General features: G+C 54.6%; 6 protein-coding genes across 6 annotated transcripts; 3 read left to right on the top strand and 3 right to left on the bottom strand.

Moving 5' to 3' along the window:
- Positions 1–899: 899 nt before the first annotated feature.
- Positions 900–2,933, bottom strand: BDP81DRAFT_449540 (aldehyde dehydrogenase; the record flags this gene model as incomplete). Its single annotated transcript, XM_060592423.1, has 3 exons — positions 900–959; positions 1,047–2,622; positions 2,830–2,933. 3 exons carry the CDS (start codon positions 2,931–2,933, stop codon positions 900–902), a joined length of 1,740 nt encoding a protein of 579 aa, XP_060445132.1.
- A 561-nt stretch (positions 2,934–3,494) lies between these two features.
- BDP81DRAFT_449539 (pH-response regulator protein palC) lies at positions 3,495–4,986 on the bottom strand (the record flags this gene model as incomplete). Its single annotated transcript, XM_060592422.1, has 2 exons — positions 3,495–3,755; positions 3,814–4,986. The coding sequence occupies 2 exons, from the start codon at positions 4,984–4,986 to the stop codon at positions 3,495–3,497; spliced, it is 1,434 nt and encodes a 477-aa protein (XP_060445131.1).
- A 594-nt stretch (positions 4,987–5,580) lies between these two features.
- Positions 5,581–7,885, top strand: BDP81DRAFT_24059 (ALG8 glycosyltransferase family ALG6). The gene is made up of 2 exons (XM_060582855.1): positions 5,581–6,114; positions 6,179–7,885. Exons 1-2 carry the CDS (start codon positions 5,859–5,861, stop codon positions 7,717–7,719), a joined length of 1,797 nt encoding a protein of 598 aa, XP_060445130.1. The 5' UTR covers positions 5,581–5,858; the 3' UTR covers positions 7,720–7,885.
- Positions 7,886–8,051: 166 nt separating this feature from the next.
- On the bottom strand, positions 8,052–10,993 carry BDP81DRAFT_461003 (WD domain-containing protein; the record flags this gene model as incomplete). The annotated part of the gene is made up of 2 exons (XM_060593713.1): positions 8,052–10,917; positions 10,977–10,993. The coding sequence occupies 2 exons, from the start codon at positions 10,991–10,993 to the stop codon at positions 8,052–8,054; spliced, it is 2,883 nt and encodes a 960-aa protein (XP_060445129.1).
- Positions 10,994–11,319: 326 nt separating this feature from the next.
- On the top strand, positions 11,320–12,495 carry BDP81DRAFT_319728 (Arp2/3 complex; the record flags this gene model as incomplete). Its single annotated transcript, XM_060584463.1, has 5 exons — positions 11,320–11,381; positions 11,440–11,681; positions 11,735–12,157; positions 12,213–12,362; positions 12,413–12,495. 5 exons carry the CDS (start codon positions 11,320–11,322, stop codon positions 12,493–12,495), a joined length of 960 nt encoding a protein of 319 aa, XP_060445128.1.
- A 5,163-nt stretch (positions 12,496–17,658) lies between these two features.
- BDP81DRAFT_449535 (cellular morphogenesis protein) lies at positions 17,659–21,406 on the top strand (the record flags this gene model as incomplete). Its single annotated transcript, XM_060592421.1, has 3 exons — positions 17,659–17,698; positions 17,750–21,121; positions 21,174–21,406. The coding sequence occupies 3 exons, from the start codon at positions 17,659–17,661 to the stop codon at positions 21,404–21,406; spliced, it is 3,645 nt and encodes a 1,214-aa protein (XP_060445127.1).
- Between the last annotated feature and the right edge of the window lie 1,390 nt (positions 21,407–22,796).

The following is a 22,796-nucleotide window of genomic DNA, read 5'->3' as shown; positions in this document are numbered from 1 at the left end:
TATTCTGACTACTAAAATTATTACTGACATTCCCAATTTTGTTTCATCCTTAATACATTCATTCTTCTTTCAGCGTACTCTAAGATATTAGTAATGGAGATAGCAAGTTAAATAATCGTAGCAGGAATGGTAGTTGAAATTTCAAAGGGGGTAGAGACTGTCTTCTCACAGCCTAGTTCAACAAGTCAGGTCAGCAAATATTGTCTCATAACCGTGACCTAAGTACTGGTTCTATGGCTATTCAACGACCACCGTACGATGGCATCCCTTTCTCGAATCATCATGAACACACATGGCGACCCGACAGTGCACAGCTAGAATGCGATGAGCATGTCAAGTTTTGTGACGTACACAGGTGGGTGAAAAAAATATCATGCCGGCCAACCCATAAGTGTTCGTTTTCGGGTCAAGCCTCACTGTACCAAGCACGGCTCGTCCAGCTCAGATTCCGCCCTTGCTCAAGTTCTGTGCGAATTCTGTATCGTTTCAAGCTCTTCCGGTTCAATTGTAAGACGACGATAGTCACAACACGCTGGCTCGCAATTGAGGACACCAGACGATACCTTGGATTGCTATGTCTGAAAATTTGGAGAACACGAGAGAGATGAAGCAGTTGCAGCATGTTAAGTCGTCATTTTGATACCCAAGCCGCGTACTGGTTTATACCACGCAATAAGCTCTGATGTAGATAGCTCCATTCTTTCACGAAATCATCTGTGTCCAACACCTCAACTCCACGACTACATCCAGTAGCTCTAATCTGAGTGACAAGCAAGACAAGGCAACAAGTGGAAACGAACATATTATCGTACACTGGTTTCCGATGAAAGCTACGAGGGAGACATTGCAGCGCTTTTTGTAACGAGAAACTCATCCAAGGCTGTAGCTTGTGCCGGTGTTTATCCGTTCCCATTATTCGAAGCCGGTATGGGAGTTTCCGTCACCAAGCAGACCGTGTTCTGTAAACATCATTAGTCACTTGCATCATTCGATGGCGAGAGACAAAATCTCGCCGGATGAGCAACAGAGCGCGCTCGGCAACTTACCATTCCCAGAACTGCGGCATCCAGCCGATCAAACATCCTCCACAAACGATCGGAATTCTTCGTAAAGACGTAGCCAGCCAAGCCGACGGGTGTGTCGTTTGCCCTCATCACAACCTCGTCTTCCGTGTCGAATACGTAGAGGCCCAGCACGGGGGCAAAGACTTCCTCGCGACACATCAACATTGAGTCCGTCATACTACCCAACACAGTCGGCGCCATGAAGTACCCGTCACCAGGCTCTCTTCTGCCCGTGCCGAGAAGCTTGACGGCCCCCTTTTCCGTCGCATCTTTGCATAGCGCCTCGGCCTTGTACAGCCCGCGAATCGTCGTCAACGGACCCAGCGTCGTATTCTTAACCATCCCATGCCCGACCTTGAGCTTCGACGCCTCCGCCACCAGCAGCGTGGAAAATACATCATAGACCCGCCACTGCACGTAACACCGGTTCGGCGCGACGCAGGCCTGCCCCGCGTGCCGCCACTTCAGCGCCGCGAGGTCCTTGGCCACCTGCCCGAGGTCCGCGTCGTCGAACACGACGGCCGGGCAGTTGCCGCCCAGGTCGAGCGACAGACGCTTCAGGTTCCGCGTGCACGAGGCGGCGACCCGCTTCCCGACGCGCGCGCTGCCCGTGAAGCTTACCGCCTTGACGAGCGGGTGCATGCACAGCGCCTCGGACACCACCGGCGTGTTCTCCAGGCTCGTCGTCAGGACGTTGAGGGCGCCGGCGGGGAAGCCCGCGCGGTCGGCGAGGCAGGCGAGGGCGAGAGCCGTGAGCGGGGTTTCGGAGGACGGTTTGACGATGACGGTGCAGCCGGCTGCTAAGGCTGCTGCGGCTTTGCGGAGGGTGAGGGCGAGGGGGAAGCTCCATGGCACCAGAGCGAGGATGACGCCGATGGGCTGCTTGAGGAGCGCACCGGTTGCGGGTGTCGAAGCGGGGACGGCGCCGTCGTCGTCGTCGTCGGATGTGGGGGAGGAGACGCGGGATGCGACCGGCGACGGTAATTGTGGAGTTGTTGGTGGCGGCGGAGGCGGCGGCTCCAATCGGTCTGCTTCGCCGGCGAACCAGCGGACGAGACCAGCGCCGTAATCTACTTCGGCGAGTGCCTCGGTCAACGGCTTCCCCGTCTCGTGGACGAGGATGATGGCCAGGTCGAGGCGGCTAGCGAGGATGAGATGGTGCCAGGAGGTGAGGAGGCGAGCGCGCTCGTGGGCGGGGGTGTGCTTGGAGAAGCCCTGGAAGGCGACGTAGGCGGATTTGACTGCGGGATTGACGTCGTCTCTGGCGCTGTCTGGACACGTCGCCCACACGCGACCGGAGCCCGGGTCGAGGACCGCGAAGCGCTTGTTACCGAGGGAGGAGACCCATTCGCCGTGGATGTGGCAGTCGCGGCGGAGCAGGTCCACGTCTGTCAGCCTGAACGGGAGCGGGAACACGAGGTGCTGGCTGTCGTGATGGTGCTCGCGACGGGGGATGTTACCGCGCTGATCATTGTTGGTGAGAATGAGACCCTTCGTCGATGGGAGGAGTAGTCTTCCCGACCGGGCTGGGCAACTGAATGCCTCCACATCGGACGCCCTAGGAGATGAGGGATGAGTGGATTTGGCAACGCATACACATACACAAACGCGATATGGTGTCGAGAAAACCGGGTAGACTTGGGACCCAAGGAAGGGGAACGCAACACCTACCGGGCTGCTGGTAATATTAGCAAAGCTGACGAGGCGCCCGTCCAGGTCCTGGGTGATTCGGGAGACGGCGGAGAATTTCTCCCCCTCTCCTCACGGCGTGGCATCGGTGCCCGACTGTTGCATAGTGGTAGACTTCGGGGGAAGGGATCCGAGGTCGAATGAGATCCGCGAGGCCGGGAACACACCGGGAACACTCATGTTTTAAGCTCTGCCACTAGGCGTCATCTGAAGCTTCATGTCGGTGTTGTTGCAAAGTCTCCCATAATAACATACCCCTGGCTTCGAGTAAGCGGCCCAAGCTCCGTGCTTGCGGCTTTCCTTTCCCCCCCTTCCCCTTCTTCCTTTCTTGTCCGAGACCGAGACGAGCGGGCCGCCCCGGATTTGCAGCTTTCAATCCATCCATGGCAAGTGGCAAGTCACAGGGTCGTATTTGGATATGTTTGCTCGGACTCATGATGAAGAGAAGGACGGAGTTCATCTGAGCTCGAGTAGAGACGCGGTTGACAAGTAATGCGGTTCTGAGGAACTTGAGGGGAAAACCGTTGAGGGAAAAAATGACAAGATTCGGATGATAGGAGCAGAGCTGTGCGCTCACGAACTGAGTACTAGCGGGAGTTAATAATTCGGGGTTGACGGAAACGAGCCACATGAGCCAGAGAAGCGTAGTATTTAGTGAAAACTTTGAAGAGTGTGTGTCCCACCGGCAGCATTCTTTTCTAACACTTTCTCAAACAAGAGAACAGATGTTTGCTACGACGTCTAGTAATAGGACGTGCTTGCGCTCCTGTAATCCGGTCTGGATTCAGGATATACTCCAGGTGGCCCAGAGACGCCTTTGCCTTCGTCATCCGAGCTCAGGGCCTCTCCGTAATCGTCACTCCTCTCAGGCGGTGCGCGCATGGCTTCCAAGATGCTGCGATCCAACACTGGCGGCTGATACGGCTTGAGGGTGTGTATCTCACGGCCAGATGGCATCTGAGCCAGCAAGGGCCCAATCGGAGGCACGATCTGGACGTTCATCTTTGCATGAATTGTGAGCCTCCCAGTCTTTATCAACCTTGGACGTAACGTGGCTTACCGTGTCATTGAGCCTATGCCACTTCCCTTCAAGTAGCTCGATCACTCTCGTCTCCTCGCCCTTTCCGCCATCCGCACCCCACGTGGTCTCCTTTTCGACCTTGCGATCCTCGCGTTTCTCGCTCCACTCCTTTTTGAACCGGCTGAAGCCAGTACCTTTGGCTGAATGTTTGGACTCAACGCCCAGTTCTTGGAGCCCGGCCTGCAGCCATGCGATGGCCGTGCCAACTTGGCCGCTAATCTCTGAATCTATGCCAAAGAAACGACATGCCTTTGCGCGGCACGTTCTTCGTAGGTCCTCGAGATAACGGAGCAACCCTTCGTTGATCTTACTGGAACCCCGCCCCGCAGCTTGGCAAAGAGAGGAGGCTTGGGCGGCGTGCTCCGCGGCAGCGAGACAGAGTCGCGCAAATAGATGGGCACGAACTTTTGGAATCTCGGGGGCTTTGAACATCCACTCGCGGTCGTTCTTATTGCGGTATTGGGCGACGATGGCAGGGTAAGGGTCGTCCTTGAGAACCGCCAAGAGTGTCGCCTCAGCGAGAGCCAAGGACGACATAGCTCGAAGAGTCGAGGGTGATACATCGCTGCAGGGTGGCGGGATCTGAGTTCTTTCGGCCCGGGAAGCTATGTAGTCATATATTGACGCGGCATCTAAGAGATATTTGGTCGCTGTTTGGATGGACGCTGTGCGCTGTTGATTGTCCAACGTGGCTTGTGTTGTGACGTATAGCGGGTGAAGGGCTGCTCGAGCTACCAGAGTGTATGAGTTTGCTAGAGATGAAAGAGCGAAGGCAATCTCATGATCCATAGACTGCACCTTTACCCTTGATCGCTCCCTACCAGGCACCGCATTCTCGGAAAGCGTTGGCCGCCATTCGATGGACGGCGGCGCCTTGGTGTTTAGGTTGATCCAGTCGCCAGACTGAGATGTCGGGTTTAGTCCAGCATCGATGGCGAGAATGTAGGGGATATAGCCATTGAGAGCTCCAATGACCGTCGAAACGTGGGATGATTGCGATGACGGGGGTAGTCTCTTGTGTTTCTTGAGAGCATCTCTCACAACCCCGCGATATGTGCTGGAACTGAGGGGCAATGAGGGGTGAGTGTCGCTACTGAAACTGGATGAGAATGAGAAGGCCGAAGTTGTCGGAAGAATGAAGGGGAAAGGCATGTTGGGGAGGAGTCGATCACCAGCCGGTAAAGGAGCAAAAAAAGAGCAAGTTATGATAAGAATGTGTATGAGATTCAGTGATCATCCACTCACTAACATGAAAAGCTGCCAGAGGAATTGTACCTCGCTGTGACGTTAGTTGTCCCGGATTACCTAAATAAGTCAATTGAGGCTAACGGACCTTAGTCTCTCAACCCCAGACTCGGTCACGTGTTTGAGACCAGCATTCCCCGGTTGCGATGCAGAGGACCGAGAGCTGAGCTACTACAAACCGTTGCTGAAGCTCGAATTTGAAATGTCAGAACTTGAAGTCTTGTCACTTTATGTTCGACATAGGAAGCCATTGGCCCTTGAGGTTGAGATACAAGCTCTCAGCCATACAGGGTCAGGGTTGTATCTCATTAAATCATATAGGCAGATAGGCACTAACCTGATGTAATACCTCAAGTCGCAAAGTATGCTCGGAACATAGTCCACTCTTACATTTTTCGGTGTAAGAATAACATAATAAGCAAGAAAAACCACAATATTGTCTTGTCGAATACATTAGCTCCCAGTTGTCACTGTTTCTTTGAAGAATTCAAGAAATGCTTGGGACAAGGAAACGGCTAGCGGCAGGAAGGTAGGTAGGTACCTGGCGATCCGAACCTGCCCTTATTAGCGGCCCGGGATGTGGGGACCTTACAGGTTAATGCACCAGCTGTCGGGTTCGTTAACGCGACGTGGACCCTTGAATTTCAGCATCAACGAACCTCCCACTATCACCGCAACCTTGACAAAGCCAATTCGCCGTACTCAGGCAATTCTTCACATCCTCCTGGCACTTCATGCCTCACATTGCGAACCGATCGAATACCGACTGAGCTGCGACTATGGTCAGTCCATCTCCCCACAAACCCCGGCGCAGGGGCGGCAAGAAGACCAACGGTGGGAATGGTGTCGGCAGCAGTGTAGCCACCGTGGAAAGCCACCTCACCAAGAAGGAGGCTCTGGTCAAGGCCCCGATCTTCCCTCTGGCTTCATTTTTGTGGCCTGCTCGAGGCTCCGTATCGCAATGGGAGGTCCTTCCCCTGATCCTCATGGTGGTTGGCCTATTCAGATGGGCAGCTGGCCTCTGGGGATACTCTGGTAAGTGCGCTCTGGAACACCGTTGAGAAGTGATAGCTCTTGCTAACCATGCCACTCTTCTTAGGTTTCCAAAGACCATCCATGTTCGGAGACTACGAGGCGCAAAGACACTGGATGGAGATCACAACACAAATCCCCGTCTCGCAGTGGTACTTCCACGACCTGCAGTGGTGGGGTCTCGACTACCCGCCCCTGACGGCCTACCATAGCTGGCTTTGCGGCAAGGTTGGCGCTCTCATCGATCCTACTTGGTTCGAGCTGTACACCTCACGAGGATCCGACGACCCGACTCTGAAGATATTCATGCGCGCCACAGTCATTGTCTCTGAGTACCTCATATACATCCCCGCCGCCGTCATCTTCGTCCGACGCTTCTCCAGACACAGCAATGTGCCGACATGGACCGCTTGGATGGCGCTCGTCGCAATCTTGATGCAGCCTGCTACGATTCTCATCGACCATGTTCACTTTCAGTACAACACTGTTATGCTCGGGCTCGTCCTGGCGAGCATGTCGAGTATGCTGGCTGGCCGCTATCTCTGGTCTGCCGTCTTCTTTGTCGCGGCCCTTGGCTTCAAGCAGATGGCTCTCTACTACGCCTTCTCCGTCTTCGCGTTCCTCCTGGGCAGCTGCGTCTTTCCCCTAAAGCCGGGTCGTTTTATCGGCATTGCGCTGGTGACCGTCGCGGCTTTCGCACTTCTGCTTCTGCCCCTCGTGTTGGGCACCCTCTACGACGCTCATCGAGGCATCGATGCGCGGCCTGACTATGAGGGGCCGCCGCCTGCCTTGCCCCTTTTCCCGTGGCTGACCGACGTCCTTGACACCAACGCCATCTACTACCCGGTCGTCGAGCAATTGGTGCAGATGGTTCATCGCATCTTCCCCTTTGCGCGCGGTCTGTTTGAAGATAAGGTCGCCAACTTTTGGTGTGCCGCCAACGTCGTCATCAAGCTTCGCAATTACCCTCCCGAGCTTCTCCAGCGAGGCGCACTCGTGGCCACGTTGGCCTCGATCGTTCCGCCTAACCTGATTCTGTTCTTCCGTCCACGCAAGTCACTTCTCCCCCTGGCCTTCGCAACAACGGGGTGGGGTTTCTTCCTCTTCAGCTACCAAGTACACGAGAAGAGTGCGCTGCTCCCTCTCATGCCCATGACCTTGCTTCTAGCCGGTAAGCACGGACTGTCGCGAGACATTCGGGCCTGGGTCGGATTTGCCAACGTCTTGGGCGTGTGGACGATGTTCCCCCTCCTTAAGCGGGTGGACCTCAGCGTCCCGTACGCCGTTTTGACCTTGCTGTGGGCATACCTCCTTGGTCTTCCGCCAACATCCCTGAGTGCCTACTTCCAGGAGGATCACGGCAAACTGCGCCAGTGGGCAACATTCCTTCTCCACGGGGCGTTCTACGTTGCTATGATTGCGTGGCATGCGGTAGAGAGAGTCGTGGTGCCGCCCATCGACAAGCCCGACCTCTGGGTCGTCGCAAACGTGGGTATTGGTGCGGTGGGATTCGGCATTTGCTACCTTTGGTGTCTGTTGCAATTGATTGTGCAGAGCGACATTCTGCCGACGAGAGGGGGCGCGAAGAACAAGGCAAAGAGCCAGTAGATAGAAGGGTCGACTAGCAATGGTCCTGTACATGACAGATGCAAGACTCTCTCGAGGAAGAGAGCTCATGTAATAACAGCGCGGATTTCAAAAAGACAAATGCGCATCGGAAAAGCAAGGGTTTTGTTTTGATAAATTGGGGTGAATAGTACATAAAAACACTTTTAAAGGCCGAAAACGATGCTATTCTACCACCTGGTGATGCACCTCGATATCTAGGGAGAACAGAAGGAAAACAGGGAATCTCATGATTATCGACATGGCCTTAGTCCTGACTGACTCTGTTATCTTTCAGAAGCTACAAGAATGACATGTCCGTCCGCATTTGAGAATCACGAAACCTGTACAAACGCCCTCTTCTTGACGGCCCGGCTCTCATCGCCATCATCCCAGTTCTCGTCGACGTAGTCCTTGACGCTCTTCTCCTGGATCTGCATGCCGACGACCTTGAGCGCGGCAATGTTGAAGCCCATTTCGTCCTTTTGGCGCTTCAGCGCGGCGCGCAGGTTGGCGCGGATGCCGTCGAGCATGACGCGCATGGTGCGGCTGGCGACGATCTGGCGGTGGTGCGTCTTGAGCATGAAGAAGAGGATGCGGCAGGTCAGCGGGATGTTCATGGAGCGCTGGGCAAAGACTTTGAGGAAGGTGAAGAGCATGGGCACGGTGGCAAAGGGCAGCACGAGGAGGGCGTCGTGGAGGGCCGAGGCCTTGATGCGGCCCAGCACGCTCATGACGTAAGCCTCGGCCGTGATGTTGCCGAGGGCGATGAAGATGGGGTTGCGCTGGGGCGACGGCGCGTGCGGGTTCGTCTTTTTGGCGTCCTCCCACTCCTGGAGGAGGTTGAGGTCGGCGATGGCGATCTCGAGAGCCTCGGCGATGCGTTCTCCGGCCATGAGGGTCTCGACCGTCTGCTTGGAGGCGGCGCCGACTTCACCTTCCTGGTCTTCGGCGTCCGGGTCGCGCTCGAGCGAGGTGGTGAGGGTCTTTTCGTAGAGCTCCTCGATCTCCTTTTCGCGCTCTTCTTCGAGGAAGATTTGCTCGTCCGTCTCGTCCCAGACGCGGATGGACTTGTCGTGGCCCGCCGTGACGAGGAAGTTGCCCGTGTGGCCGACGGCCATGGCCCAGACCTCGCCGTGGTGGCCGTCGAGGCGCTGGATCTGCTCAAACTTGTCGCCGTCCCAGTACTTGATGACGCGGTCCTTTGAGCTGCTGAAGAAGTGGTGGCCGTTGCCGTCCGAGTTGTGGGGGACGAAGGCGACCTGCAGGATGGAGTCCTGGTGGCCAAAGAGGGCCTTGTGGCAGTCGCCAAAGTCGAGGCCCCATATCCTGATGTTCTTGTCGGCGGAGCTGGTGACGATGAGCTTGCTGTCGTACGAGATGTCCATGCTCAGCACCGGGAGCTTGTGGCCGTAGAGGTTGAGGTAGAGCTTCAGGCTATCGGTGAAGAAGACCTTGACGGTGTTGTCGAGGAGGGAAACGGCGATATACTTTGAATCGGGAGAGTATCTCACGCAGAGGATGTCGTCGGACACCTTGAGTGTTTTTGACTGGACGAGCTTTAGTTTTGGTGTCGTGCGGGTAGTGCCCAAAACCGGCTCTTGGACGATCTTAAAGTCCCAGAACTTGGCCGACTTGTCGGCACTGCCTGATGCCACCGATCTACCGTCGGGATGAACCTGTAGTGACCAGATGGCACCCTCGTGTGCAGAGACGCTGTCCAGAAGACTCGCAGACGCGACATCGAAAAGCTCAAGCTCTCCCGTCTTCGTGCCGACGACGACGACCTTGTCTCCGGGCAGGAACGCGCAGCAAAGAGCGTACCCGCACTCGAAAGTACGGATGCAGGCCTGCGTCTTGATGTTCCAGATCTTCAGACTGCCGTTGGCAGCCGTCGCCAACATCTTATCGTCGGAGCTGAGCGACACGGCGCGAATGTCTGTCCTGTGTCCCGGGAGCTCAACGGCCAACGACCGCGTGTAGTCGGGCACATCCACCTTCTTCGACTTGGAACCCTCTTTCGTGGGTATGCTGTAGTACTCGAGCTGGTTGTTTGTCGTTCCCGCCAGCAAGTGTACTTCCTTGCTTCCGCCGGTGACCGCCCAGTCGACCGACCGCACCTTGCCGCCCGTCCGGACAATCACGTACTGAACGAAAAAGTCGCTAGCCTCCGCGGCGGAGGTATCCTCTGCCTGGTCCTCACCCTCAGCCGCAGCATCGCCCTCCTCTTTTCCTTCCTTGCCGGCCTTTTCACGTCTTCTTCTCCTCTTTCGGGCCAGAGACTTCTTGACCTCTGCCTCCGATCTTATGCGCCACACCTCCACGGCCTTTTCTGTGCCGTGGACTGCAAAGTAGTCTCGGCGGGGATGGAAGATGACCTCAATAGCCTTGTCTTTGTGTTGACGGAACAGCGTTCCCCTGTCGTGCAAGAATTTCGTGTTTTGCGGAGCGTCGACCTGACCCTTCAAAGCGGCGAGCCCTGTCGTGTCCAGGAACCAGACCTTCAGCTCTCCGTCGTTTCCGGCCGTGATACAGCCGCTGTAGTCAGGGGAAAGTCCCAATGCCCAGCATTCGCCGTTCGTCTGTGCGATGTGTGTCTCGATGCAATGCCTCGAGGACAAGTCCCATAGCTTGATCAGGGAGTCCTTGCCGGTCGTAAGAAGGTAGCCCTCCGCTGAAGGGTCGCTGTCCAACATCGCCGTGTTCTCCTCGTCTTCGACCTGTCCCTCCGGCTCAACGAATTGCAGTCCGGTGATCTGATCCTTGTGTCCTCTCAGCTTGAACTGGCCGACCTCTGCCACGAGATCCCAGATAATGACATCCGTGTCCCGTGAGCCGCTGGCCAATCGCACGCCTGACTTGTCGAACGCCAGTGTCGTAATTGCTGACTTGTGCCCGTTGAAGTTGACAATCACCGTGGCGATCTTGCTATCCCATAACCGAATGCTTCCATCTTCGTATCCGACCGCGAAAATGTCTGTGTCGACTTTGCTCTGCACGATCGCGGTGACGGGTACCGTGTTTCGTTCGTCTCGCCACCTGCTGAGAAGCTCGCCCTTCTTTATATCCCAGCACAAAACATCCTCATTCGCGGCTACGATTGCCTGGCCAGCGCCGTTGCCAGCTCTGCCTTGGGGAGCCCAGGCGAGGTTTGATTTGTTGGATGCGACAACGCCGAAAGACTTGCTGTGCTCGTATTTTCTGTAGGAAAACAAAAGTTAGATACACCCCAAAAGCCCACAAGATCTAGAAAACCTTACAGGTATGATTTGACCATTTTTGCGGATTTCCTGGCGCCCAAAAAGCCCTTTGTCAATTGGCTCCTTGCAATGCGACGAAGTAAACCAATCGTCAAAATCTCATACCTCCCACCTTCCAATCTTTCAAAAAGTTTCCCTCACCTTATCGATAAGACCAGAACATAAGTGGAGAGGACTGGGAGTACCGAAGTATATCCGCAATCGACGGTCCCGCATGAGCATCACAGCCACAGAAGCTCCGACAGCGACCTCCACGTCAGACGGGCCCCACCACGAGACATCATCAGCAACCAACGACGCAACAACATCACAGGAGACATACGGACAATTGGTCGCAGACAAGATGCTTCTCCTCGACTATCAGAATGTTCTGATTCAATCGGTCCTCACCGAGAGGTTCTCTGGGTACGTCGAGTAGAACATTGCAGCCAATGTTCGGCTAGCTTGCTAACTTCCAAGGCAGTGCCCCTCCTGCGCACATCGACCAGACCGTCTCCGATTTCGACGGCGTTATCTACCACATCTCGACCCCCGAGACGAAGACCAAGATCCAGCTTTCGATTCAAATAAGGTGCTACAAGGACTTGGTCAAGTACGGCGCAGAGCAGGTGCTGCAGAGAGAATATGGCCAGTATGTGGTGCCGCCGGAACCCGGATACGACTTCTCGATATTGATCGATCTAGAGAACCTCCCGGAGGAGAAGGGTCAGTTATGCGACAGTGATACCGGGTGATACTTGGGCTGACGGAATATGCAGAGGAGAAGGATGCGCTGATCATGAAGATGGCGCTGCTGAAGCGCAACGCCATGGCTGCACCTTTCGAGGCCGCTTACGAGGAGCACTACAAGCTGAAGGAGGAGGCATCCAAGTACACATCTGAAGAAGCCCCGCAGGGTGTTCGCGAGGGCGGCGAGGTTATGGCTATCCAGTACCGTGAGGAGGAGGCTATCTACGTCAAGGCCAGCCACGACCGTGTCACGGTTATCTTCAGCACGATCTTCCGCGAAGAGACCGATCGTGTCTTTGGCAAGATCTTTATCCAAGAATTTGTCGACGCCCGTCGACGAGCTATCCAGAACGCTCCCCAGGTGCTCTTCAGGAACGACCCCCCGTTGGAGCTCCAGGGTGTCCCTGGTGTCAGAGATACTGGAACCGGTGAGATCGGATACGTTACCTTTGGTGAGTGTTTCTATCTACATAGCTTTGCTGGGTTGCCTTTAACATCTCTTGACAGTCCTTTTCCCTCGCCACCTCACACCACAGAGAATGCCCGACTGCATCTCCCACATCCAGACCTTCCGCGACTACTTCCACTACCACATTAAGGCATCGAAGGCGTACATTCACTCGCGAATGCGCAAGAGAACTGCCGACTTCCTCCAAGGTATGGTGCAGTTGACCTTTGGGGTGGACGTTTTGACTAATGCTACGCAGTTCTTCGCCGCGCAAGGCCCGATGCTGAAGAGAAGGAACGGAAGACGGCGAGCGGTCGCACTTTCAAGGTCCAGGGAGCGTAGGTTTAGTGCGCATTCACCACGTCCCCCGGTATTCGCAGCACACGAATCGATCAATGGCACTCGCTGGAAAGTGCCCTTGAAGATATGTCCAGAGCGGAGACGTATCGAAGCCGTACAAGCAAATGCGATGCTATAAGTTCCCGCTCAGAAGTCATAGCTGATAGCGATAACAAGCCGAGAGGCTTTTTGTTAGTAGAAGAAGAAAAAAGACTTTCATGACCACTTAGCCCTGCAGACTTACATCCTCCTGATGAAAACCGGAAGCATCTTGGCAGTAATGAAATCGGGAGCAATTCTGAGCTCTTGGGCCAATCAGAGGTCCCCGTGGCGTGGACGGGCCTTTTCGAGGTAGGGTGATGAGACGGAGATGGAGAAACCTTTCGCAGATGATGCGCGAAGTGCAGCCGGACGGGGTCACCGTGGGGAGGAGAGATGGTGACGGCGTTTTGACGGCGATGCATCCATGGAACATTAATGGCGGCGGTTGCTTGATGTGCCGGATCGACGTTCTCCACCCAACGCTAACACCGGCGTCCGATGGGAGGAGTTCCCACCGCGGTCTTCCAAGTGCCAGGTGCCTACCACCCTACCTGGTTTGCATACGAATGGAGACCAGGCTGATCCGTGTACGCAGTATGTCGTACATAAATGCATTGTTGACGGCCAAACCGGGATTGTTCATGTGGACAATCATGAGTCGGGATTTCAAGTAGGCCTATGCCATATGCATGAAGTTTGTTCGAGGCTTTCCTGCTGACCCGTCCGATGTCTGAATGCTGCCATGGCAAGGAAATCGAAGTGTTCGAACTAGGAATCCGTACCTTAAGGTATCCGTATAGAGAAGCTGATGTTTGGATGAACGAAGTGGGCATGTAGGTTGTAACATGTGGTACCCCTATCTGTATCCGTACGTCAATGGTGTGGCTTTCGGCATAAGAGCCTACATATCGCTGCTAGAGATAAGAATATTGGTTCTTCTCAATCAAGCACACAAGGTCGCATAAAGCTGTTTCCTGTCGTAGGGATAAAATTGGGTTGTTTCGTTTGTGTGGCGAGGTTTTCATTGGATTGTGTAATTCATCGCATTACGGAGTAGGTACGGATAGATGGTGGGCTTTCGGGCATTGTACACATGAACGGTCGGGTGGAATAAAGTGATTTTTGAGAGGACCTGATAAAGTGGATGGGCAGACGCGCCAGCGGCCAGAGAGCGTTTGTTCTCCTTTTTTTCCCCTCCTGGGTTCTCCAATTGGTTTCGCGATTCGCGTTGGAACTTATCCTCCACTTTGAGCACTGCCCGCTGCGTTCCTTGGTTTCCCGTGCCCTGCTTTAATCGGGCCGTGGTAAACATCTACCTTGGAAGGAACGTGGATAATGTTTCTAGAATCCAGGTGTCTTTTAACAAATCGTTCCTCAGAATCGAAGTTGTGTCAGTGGAAGAAGATGCTGAGCCAACCAAATGCATCGTGAACAAATGTGTATGCACTTACGGTTTACCTATGCAGAAGAGGTTGCGATGACAGTTCCATTAATTGGGGAGTGGACGCCGCAGGCCGGGATATCCCCCCCCACCCCCCCCCCCCCCCACCGAGAATGGGCTGTGAGACCAACTGGGTTTGAAGATGGGGCTCCGCGAGCCCCTCGTCACGGTCACCTCGGACGACACTGCAAACTGGAGCGACGAGGGAGTGGAGGGTTCTTGATCCATGCCGCGACGCCGGATTCCCCCTTCGTCATTCTCTATTACTAGCTGAAATTGGCGGGAGAAAGAGGGCGGCCAAGCAGTCTTTCTCTCCCGCGGCTCCGGGTGATAATGTATTCGGTGAGAGTTTGTAGGTACTGGATATGGATAGGTACTTACTCTGCCTCCCCCCTTCCAGGACACGACCCCTTAAAACTCTCACAAGGTTATCCCATGCATACCGTGGGCGGCGAAGTGCGAAGTGTTCTTGTTGGACGCAACCCGCTGACTGGATGTGACGAGCCCCCGGGTCTGCCATCGCATCGCATCTTTTTTAGCTGAGGTGTGCACGGGGACATGAATGCAAGGAACGGCCGGCGCGGAAAGGAGGGTTGAGACGGATGTGATGAGATGATTGGGGGTGCTGTAGCCTGTATCCGTAGCCTGTCTGTGGGAAAACCCCACGTCGCGGGTTGGAAAGAAGGGCGGTGCATCAGTGGTCAGCACTTTGCTTCGTACCTGACGCTGAGTAAAGTACGGAGTACGGAACAACAGATACGGAGTAATAGTACCTAGGTGAAGTATTATTCGTACCTGCCTGCAAATGCGAATGCAACTTGAGATGGGCCATTCAGAGCACTTTGTCGCATCCAAAGCACCTTGAGGCTTGAGCAACTTTCCTCTGAGCAGTGGAACCTCCTGTGTCCCTCCTGAGTCCTGAATCCTGAGTGGCCGGATCTTCAAGCTTAGGTAAGGTACCGTGGGTACCTTAGGTTCTCCCTCCCCCACCTGCCGTCCGTCATCTGCCCGCCCGGGCAAGATGTGGCCCCCGTCTGGTCTCTGGCAGACTCCATGGCATGGCACTCTGCTGTATCGGGCGTAGCGGCAGCTGGGAACTGCTGCAGGAACTCAGGAAGAACGTGCGCTGCTTGGGGCCTGGACCGCGGGCGGCCGTCAGAACAGCCAGACACGCCAGACTTCAAGGTCAATCATGCCCCAGATCTGGAATAGGGAGGCTGGAAAGGAGGGAGGCCCTTCTCTACGGAGTACTGCGGCAGACTCTCTCTCTCAACGTCTTGGGGGGTCCCGAGCCTGTGGATGAGATATCTCGATGGATTTGAATAAGCCGTGTTTGATCCTTTTCTGGATAGTCACGGACCCTTTTTGGGAAACGGGGAATAATCTTCCTCGTGACATGTTTGCAAAGGGAGGATGAACATCCACGAATATCTACACCTTCCTTACGGAGTACTCACCTAGCATATCGCCGTGTTCTAAATCCAGGCCTTGCTGCTCCGCAGAAGCCTTGTCAGTTCTTTTTGTGGCCTGCCGCCGATACCACGACACACTGGACGACGCCGAGGACCCCCCGCCCGGGCATTCTCGACATCAACCCCTGCCTGCTAAGAGCGCTTGGAGGAGCAAAGTGGTAACGTGAAAGTGGCTCCTCCCAATTGTGACCTGCAGCCTGCAGGATTGTGACTGAGGCACTTTCCTCCTCGTTGGTTGCTGTTGCGTTGCTCCTCTTTCTCTGCCTCTCTTTTTGACGATTGCACTTCACGAACCCTCCCTCCTCCATTCGCCCCGAGGTTCCCTTCGCGGAACGTCTCTGTCGCTCATTTACCAGTCCTCTTCTATTTCGCGGGCAGCCAGTTTCGAGGTCAATTCCGCAGATTCAACATAATATCGTACCTTGCCGACGCCTTACCCGGACCGTTTTGCCATCTAGCCGGCCTTTCTGAGCTCGGCCGGACAATCACGACAAACACGCAGCACGAGGGAAAAAAAAAAGAATTAAAAAAAATAAAAATAAAAAGCCAAGACAACGCGCAGGCGTAGCGGCTGACAGGGATCATACGACACCTCAGTATCCGTAAATCCTCGCCTGGAGCAGTGCAGAGTACGAATACACAGTAGACGATAGTAGGAGGACGCCAAAGAAGACTTCGAATCGAATAGTAGTGCCATTGGATCAAGGGGAGAGAGGAATCGACATCTGAAAGCTCTCCAAAGCCCCCCGAGATTGGGGACAGCGCTGGTCGTCCCTCTCAGCAGCATTCATTGGTCGACGTTCGACTAGAGCCATTTCTCCTCAAGACTTTAGTTCCCGTGGCGTCACCGGCTTTTCCAACGATCGCCCTCTCTTCTCCTGATAGCTTACCTTAGCTTGCAGAGTCAGGTATCCGTACGAGATACACTACCTACGGATACTTCGTACCTGACCGACCTGGCACAGACATCTCGTGTTACGGCAAGAGGCGACACTACAGCGAGACATTTCAGCGGTCCCCTACGGTTTGCAAACACACAAGACAAGCACCTCATCAATCCATCCACGTCGATAACATAGTACACTCATTTCTCGAAGCTTTCGCGCGCGACTCTTTCCAATTCCACCTCTGGGAATCCACACCGAATCAGATTCCCGCCGATTTCCCGTCTCTATCTCTCTCACTCTCCCACGCTGCAACTTGCACACATCCACACTCACTCCAATCAGTCACTTCTCTTTAGGGCACCTTACAATCATTCATTCTTTCCTCCTTTCTTATTCGACATTCGGGTAGAATTTTCTTCTTCGCCGAGACGCCAGCCGACGACCGACACAAAACGGTTCACTTGGTCTCTCATCAATCTTCTGCCTCATTTCACGTTTGGCGGCCTTGCTATCGGCAAGCTTACCCCAAGCCAGTCTTAAATCGACTGCCAATCCATCCGAGCGACAATCAGCAGCCGTGGAGCCGTGGCCGCGACGTACCGCTCCACCCACAGAAAAAAAAAGAGTCAGTGCTTTTGATAGGAGGTAAGTGCAACCTAAAGTCACCACCAATTTCCCTGGCGCAGGTACGGGCAGGTACAAGTCTGCAAAGTGGGGCGCGCACCTTCCATTCCAGGTCCCATCTCGTCTGGCGACTCAGCCTCTCTCCTTCCCTCTGGGCTCTGCGTCTGCGTCTGCGTCTGTGTCTGTGGTCTGTCTGCCTCTCCACCAACAAACAACAAAACACTGCGGTCGACAAAGAGCAGGGGGAAGAATAGGAAGCGCAGCTCTCACCACCTCGTCGTCGCCGTCAAATGGCCACAACTCAGTTCTAACCATTTTTCTTGTCCAACGATAGAACTGGGCGACCAACTAGTCTCTGTTTTCTTTTCCTTCTCTACATCCGACACCAGACGCTCGTTTTATCACCCCCGATTATTCGCTAAATCCTCACCTTCCGACTCGACTCGACCCGATTCGACTCCTTCTCTCCGTTTAATTTCGCACCACCGATTTTTTGACGCGCCTCCGAACCCGCGACCGATCAAACGAAGCAGCAGACATCATTCTTTTCATGGCCAGCATCCAAAATTAGATTTCTGCAAATGCGACGCGATATCCACTCCGATTCCCGAACATCAAAAATTCTCGATACAACAGCTTCGATACCCAGCATTCACAGCACCCACTCCACCGACCTCTTGCCGACTGAACAGCAATAGCGATGCGTTTAGCTCTCGGTAAGCGCCCTTCGGCGCGCCGGAGTAAGTGGGCAAACCTTGCAGTGGCTGCTCTCGCGCCTTCCTCGGTGGCAGCAATCCAGTTCACCTCAGTCTCCGATGCAAACCTCGACCTTTCTCAGCTTGGCAGAATTGGTGTGGCGGGCGACTTCAACGGCATCTCCCTCTACCAGTTTGAGGAGCAGAATGAGAAGCCTTACAGCACAAACGGAAGCGAGTCATTGCTTTCTCAGCTGCCCAATGGCGCCTTTGCGTCGCTCATCTCGACTGATGCTTCAATTCACGACATGTGCACATTCACGCTCGACAATGGAACGATGCAGGGAGTGGTAATTGGCGGTAATTTCACGAGCTTGGATGGCACTCAGTCTCAAGGCATTGCCTTGTTCAACCCCAACACCTCCCAGATCACACCTCTGGCCGGTCTGTCAGGTCAGGTTAACGCTCTTCTCTGCGACCAAGCCGCAAACACCGTTTACGTTGGAGGCAACTTCCGAGGTGCCAACTCGACAAACGCAATCGCCTGGTACGGTACTGATGGATGGACTAACCTTCCTTTCGCTGGTTTTAACGGCCCTGTTTCGTCCATCACCAAGGCTTCCAACGGCCACATCGTCTTTGGCGGTAGCTTCACTGGACTCGGCAACACGAGCACTCCCAGTACCCCGGATGGACAGGTAATCAACCTTTCAAGCGCCAACATCACGTCGGCCTCAAGCACCTCTACATCTGGCTTCAGCGACCCTCGCAACATCATCTGCAAGACGGACGGAACCGACGGCTCTGGCAACACTTGGCTGCTCCGCGACAACTCTGCTGGCTTCTGGCAGGCAAGTTTTGGCTTCGGTTTTCAGCCGACCAAGATGCGGCTCTGGAACACCCACCAGGACGGTCGAGGAACCAAGACATTCCGTTTCACCGCTCTCCCTCTGGGCGGTATCTTGAACATGACCTACGTGGACCCTGCAACTGGTCAGAACGCTACTTGCACCAGCGAGTGCCCTCTCAGCAACAACTCAACCCTCAAGTTCCAGGACTTCCACTTTGTCAACCTCGTCGGAATGAACTCATTCAGAATCGATATTTCCGAGTTCTACGGATCTGGCGGTGGTCTCAACGGCATCCAACTTTTCGAGGACGACATCAATTCTTACGCCATCAACGACTTCAACTCCCCGGCCTGCGCAGACAGCGACACCAAGTCATCTGCCACCACCACCGGCCCTTGGTCGACGTCTCCTTCTCTGCAGAGCAGCTCCCAGTACCTGACTGCCAAGCTCTCCGGAACCATCAGCGCAAGCTCTGCCACGGTTACCTTCCTCCCCGATCTCAAGGAGTCTGGCAACTATTCTGTCAACCTGTACACGCCCGGCTGCCTGCAGGACGGTACCTGCCTGACCCGAGCACAGGTGAACGTTACGGGCATCATGTCGTCCACTGGTAGCAACACGTTTTCTACGTCTCTCTACCAGACTAACAACTTCGACAAGTACGACCAGATCTACTTTGGATACATCGAGGCCAGCTCCGCAGACGGCTTCCGACCCAGTGTCACCCTGACTCCTTTGGCTGGGCAGAGCATTGATGAAATGACCATTGTCGCTCAGCGCGTCGGATTCACTCTCATCAACTCGACAGGCGGCCTGAATGGCCTATTCGACTTCGATCCTTCGTCTGCCACTATCAACACGGATTTCAAGAGCTCCAAGATCAACCAGCTCGGGTCATCATTCTCCTCAGGATCTGCAGTCACTAGCTTGACGACTGCTGGTGACTTGGTCATCGTCGGAGGCAACTTCACGTCATCCACTGCCCGCAACGTCATTGGTATCAACACTGCAAGCGAGGCTACAATGGCTCTCGACGGCGGTCTCAACGGCGAAGTGAAGGCGATGGAACTGAACGGCACCCAGCTTTACGTCGGTGGTGTCTTCTCTAACACCCTCGACAATGCCGTCACAGGTCTCAACAATGTCGGCGTATACGACACCTCCGCCAACGCGTGGACTGCGCTTGGTGCAGGCGTGAATGGCGAAGTTTCCCACGTTGTCCCAATGCTGGTCAACATTACAAGCGAGAGTGAGGCAGAGTCCGTTGTTACGTTCACCGGCGATTTCAGTGAGATCAACGCGTTTGGCGACAACTCGGCTATTCAAGCTTCTGGCTTCGCCGTCTGGGTGCCCTCCCAGAAGAACTGGCTGCAGAACCTCAGCGGTCCCGTCCCGGCCTTGAATGGAATCCTGACCACTGGAATCCTCGATCTTCCCGGAGGAGGATCTCTCTACGCGGGATCGATGACCTCGGCCACTATTAGCGCCAATGGTGCCGTCACCCTCGCTGAGAAGTTTGGCCAGTTCCCGGTCAAGTTCAAGTCATCTTCCACGACTTCAAGCACAGTCAGCAAACGCGATTCTCTTGCTAGCGGCAATATTACGGGTGTGGTCACTGGTGCATTCTACACTGGTAACGACCGCAACATTACCATCTTGGGCGGCCACTTCACGGCTGTGGGCACCAACGGCAGTTCCGCCAACAACCTGGTGCTCATTGACGGGTCAAACTCGAACTCAATCACCGGCCTCGGTTCCCAGATCGAGGACAACTCAACCTTCATTGCCCTCGCGGTTACTGGCGATCTTCTCTTTGCCGGCGGCAGCGTCCGTGGTAGCGTCAACGACAATGACGTGCGAGGTATCATTTCCCTGAACCTCCAAACCGCCACCTTCAACAGCACGCAACCTCCCGGCATCAGCGGCGGGAACGCGACTGTCACATCCATCGAGGTCCGCCCCGATTCTGGTGATGTCTATGTTGCCGGCTCTTTCGAGTCAGCTGGAGCCCTTGGCTGCCCAGGTGTCTGCTACTATGACACATCTCTGGCAGGTTGGAACCGTCCTGGTGTCAACCTCGAAGGCACCGGCCATTGCCTCATCTGGACCAGCAAATCCCAGCTTGTCGCCGGTGGCAACTTCACCTTGAATGGTACCTCTCCCGCTATGCTTGCCATGTATAGCCCTGATCGCCAGGCATGGTCTGCTTACCCTGGAGAGGACTCTCTGCCGGGTCCTGTCGAGGTTCTGACGGCTGGATCGAGTGACCGCAAGCAACTCTGGGTTTCTGGAACCTCGAACAACGGCTCCATTTACCTGATGAAGTACGACGGCTCCAAGTGGCAATCTGCTGGAATTACTTTACTTCCCGGCACCCTTGTCAACAGCATCCAAGTCTTTTCTCTGACTTCATCTCACGACAACACCGACATCCTTGACTCCAACCAAGCCGTGATGATCACCGGTTCCCTGAACGTCCCTGGCTTCGGTACAGCCTCAGCTGCCATCTTCAATGGAACGTCCTTCCAGCCGTACGCGCTCACCGTCAACAGCGGTAACACCGCCGGTTCTATCTCGAGGATCTTTACCGAGAACCAGGACTTCTTCTCCGACAGTGGTAAGTTTTGCAACCCCGGTGCACTTGAAGATGCGTACTAATATCAAAGTAGACGGCCGCATGGCTCTTGGGTTCATTGTCCTGATTGGACTCGGTATCTCACTCGCCCTCATCTTCCTCATTGTCATCGTCGGTATGGCCCTCGATCGCCTGCGCAAGAAGCGTGAGGGATACTCGCCAGCACCGACATCGATGTATGACCGCGGCGGCGGTATGAGGAAGATTCCTCCCCACGAGCTGCTCGAGTCACTCGGCAAGGGCCGTCCTGGCGCTCCGCACGTGTAGCACTTGTGAGGAACGTTTCGGTTTCGGTCTTTTATCAGGGTTTTGCTTTCTGGCGTTTGGACAGGCATGGCGTGGAAAAGGGATACCATCGCGGCTCGACATCTTTCACCAACGGAGGCATAGAATCAGCTGTTGAGTCCAAGAGGGACGAAGACGGCACATATTCGACACACCACGCCAAAACACAACACAGTCTTCGATAGCGGTTCCACATGGCTACGATTAATCGTTACGGCACGTCGTACGATCTGACGGTAGCCTCGTGGTCCGCCTCGACTTCTCTGCATTCGATTCTTCACGACCTCACGACCTTTGTTTAATGTCTACATGTTTAGTTATACCACCATGCGCGTCAAGACGCTTTCTCTTCTCGGACACAATCAGCAAGGTTCCTTCCCAGGAACTTGTACACTACAACTGGACACAGCTCCTTTTTGTCATCGAGCTGGTCGCGCGCATACACCAAAACAACCAAACAACACCCTTCACTATCAATCACTTTTCATCTTTTCACTTTGTCGTCTCAAAATGAGACAGTACCGGAGTTTCCCAAGGTCGGATAGGAGGGATCAAGGCTTCTTTCTGAACTTGGAGGTATGAGAGAGAGGTGGAGGAAAGGAATTCTCTTTTTTCAATTTCGGCCATCAAGTCTTGGCTGAGGCTGTTTCTACCCAGCTTTGAAGACATTAGCAGTAGCTTCATGGCGGTTGAGTGCCATAGGTAGCTTAATATCCAGAATCGAACAAGGTTTACAGTAACATTCCTCCTTTGCCTACCATCGTGATCCATGCAAGCGAGTACCTCAACATCTCTCTCCTGATCGTGAAGATGACGAGGATACGAAGAGGAATGCCATTAAGTGTATCCGTACTTCGGTGCGTAACCCCCCCCCTGATAATGTCTCGCAACACTGTCTCAGCCACGTAGAAATGCCTCCCCCCCCTCGGCCAGAAAACGTCTCGCCCCACGTGCCTGTACGACGTTGAAGCCCATTGCCAGCACCGTCATCGTCAGATCGCTTGAAAGCTTTAAGCTGCTTGCGTAGGTGTCTCTCGAGAACCCCTTCGATGACCGATCTTTTTTGCGTTTGACGCCCCCCCCTTCCCTCACACCATCTCTCGCTCCTCCTCCTCCTCCTTATGCCACTGCCCGGTATGTCTTCCAAACTGTGCAACACTGGCAAAGACTGATTCATCTTGATACAGCGCCTTACACGCCCCCCCTCCCCTCCTGGGTCTCGTTTACCTAGGTAGGTACTGCAATGCCGGAAGCTCTTTGAGATTGAATCGGTGAGTGGGTGAGTGAGTTCCGGTCGGAATGCGCAGATTGGTTTGATTAGAGGAGGAGGAGGGGGGGGGGGTCGTTTCGTGTATACGGACGTTCGTGATTT

This window comes from Colletotrichum phormii (genome assembly GCF_030913505.1).
Source record: "Colletotrichum phormii strain CBS 102054 chromosome Unknown BDP81scaffold_10, whole genome shotgun sequence".
Taxonomy (NCBI): Eukaryota; Fungi; Ascomycota; class Sordariomycetes; order Glomerellales; family Glomerellaceae; genus Colletotrichum; species Colletotrichum phormii.
This window is presented reverse-complemented; position numbering and strand designations above follow the sequence as displayed.

What these genes read in the sequence shown, in the direction of transcription:
- BDP81DRAFT_24059 (XM_060582855.1), top strand. Translation starts at nt 5,859, where the DNA reads ATGGTCAGTCCATCTCCCCACAAACCCCGGCGCAGGGGCGGCAAGAAG. An exon ending in TGGCCTCTGGGGATACTCTG is followed by an intron (nt 6,115 to 6,178) that starts GTAAGTGCGCTC and finishes CACTCTTCTTAG; the next exon opens with GTTTCCAAAGACCATCCATG.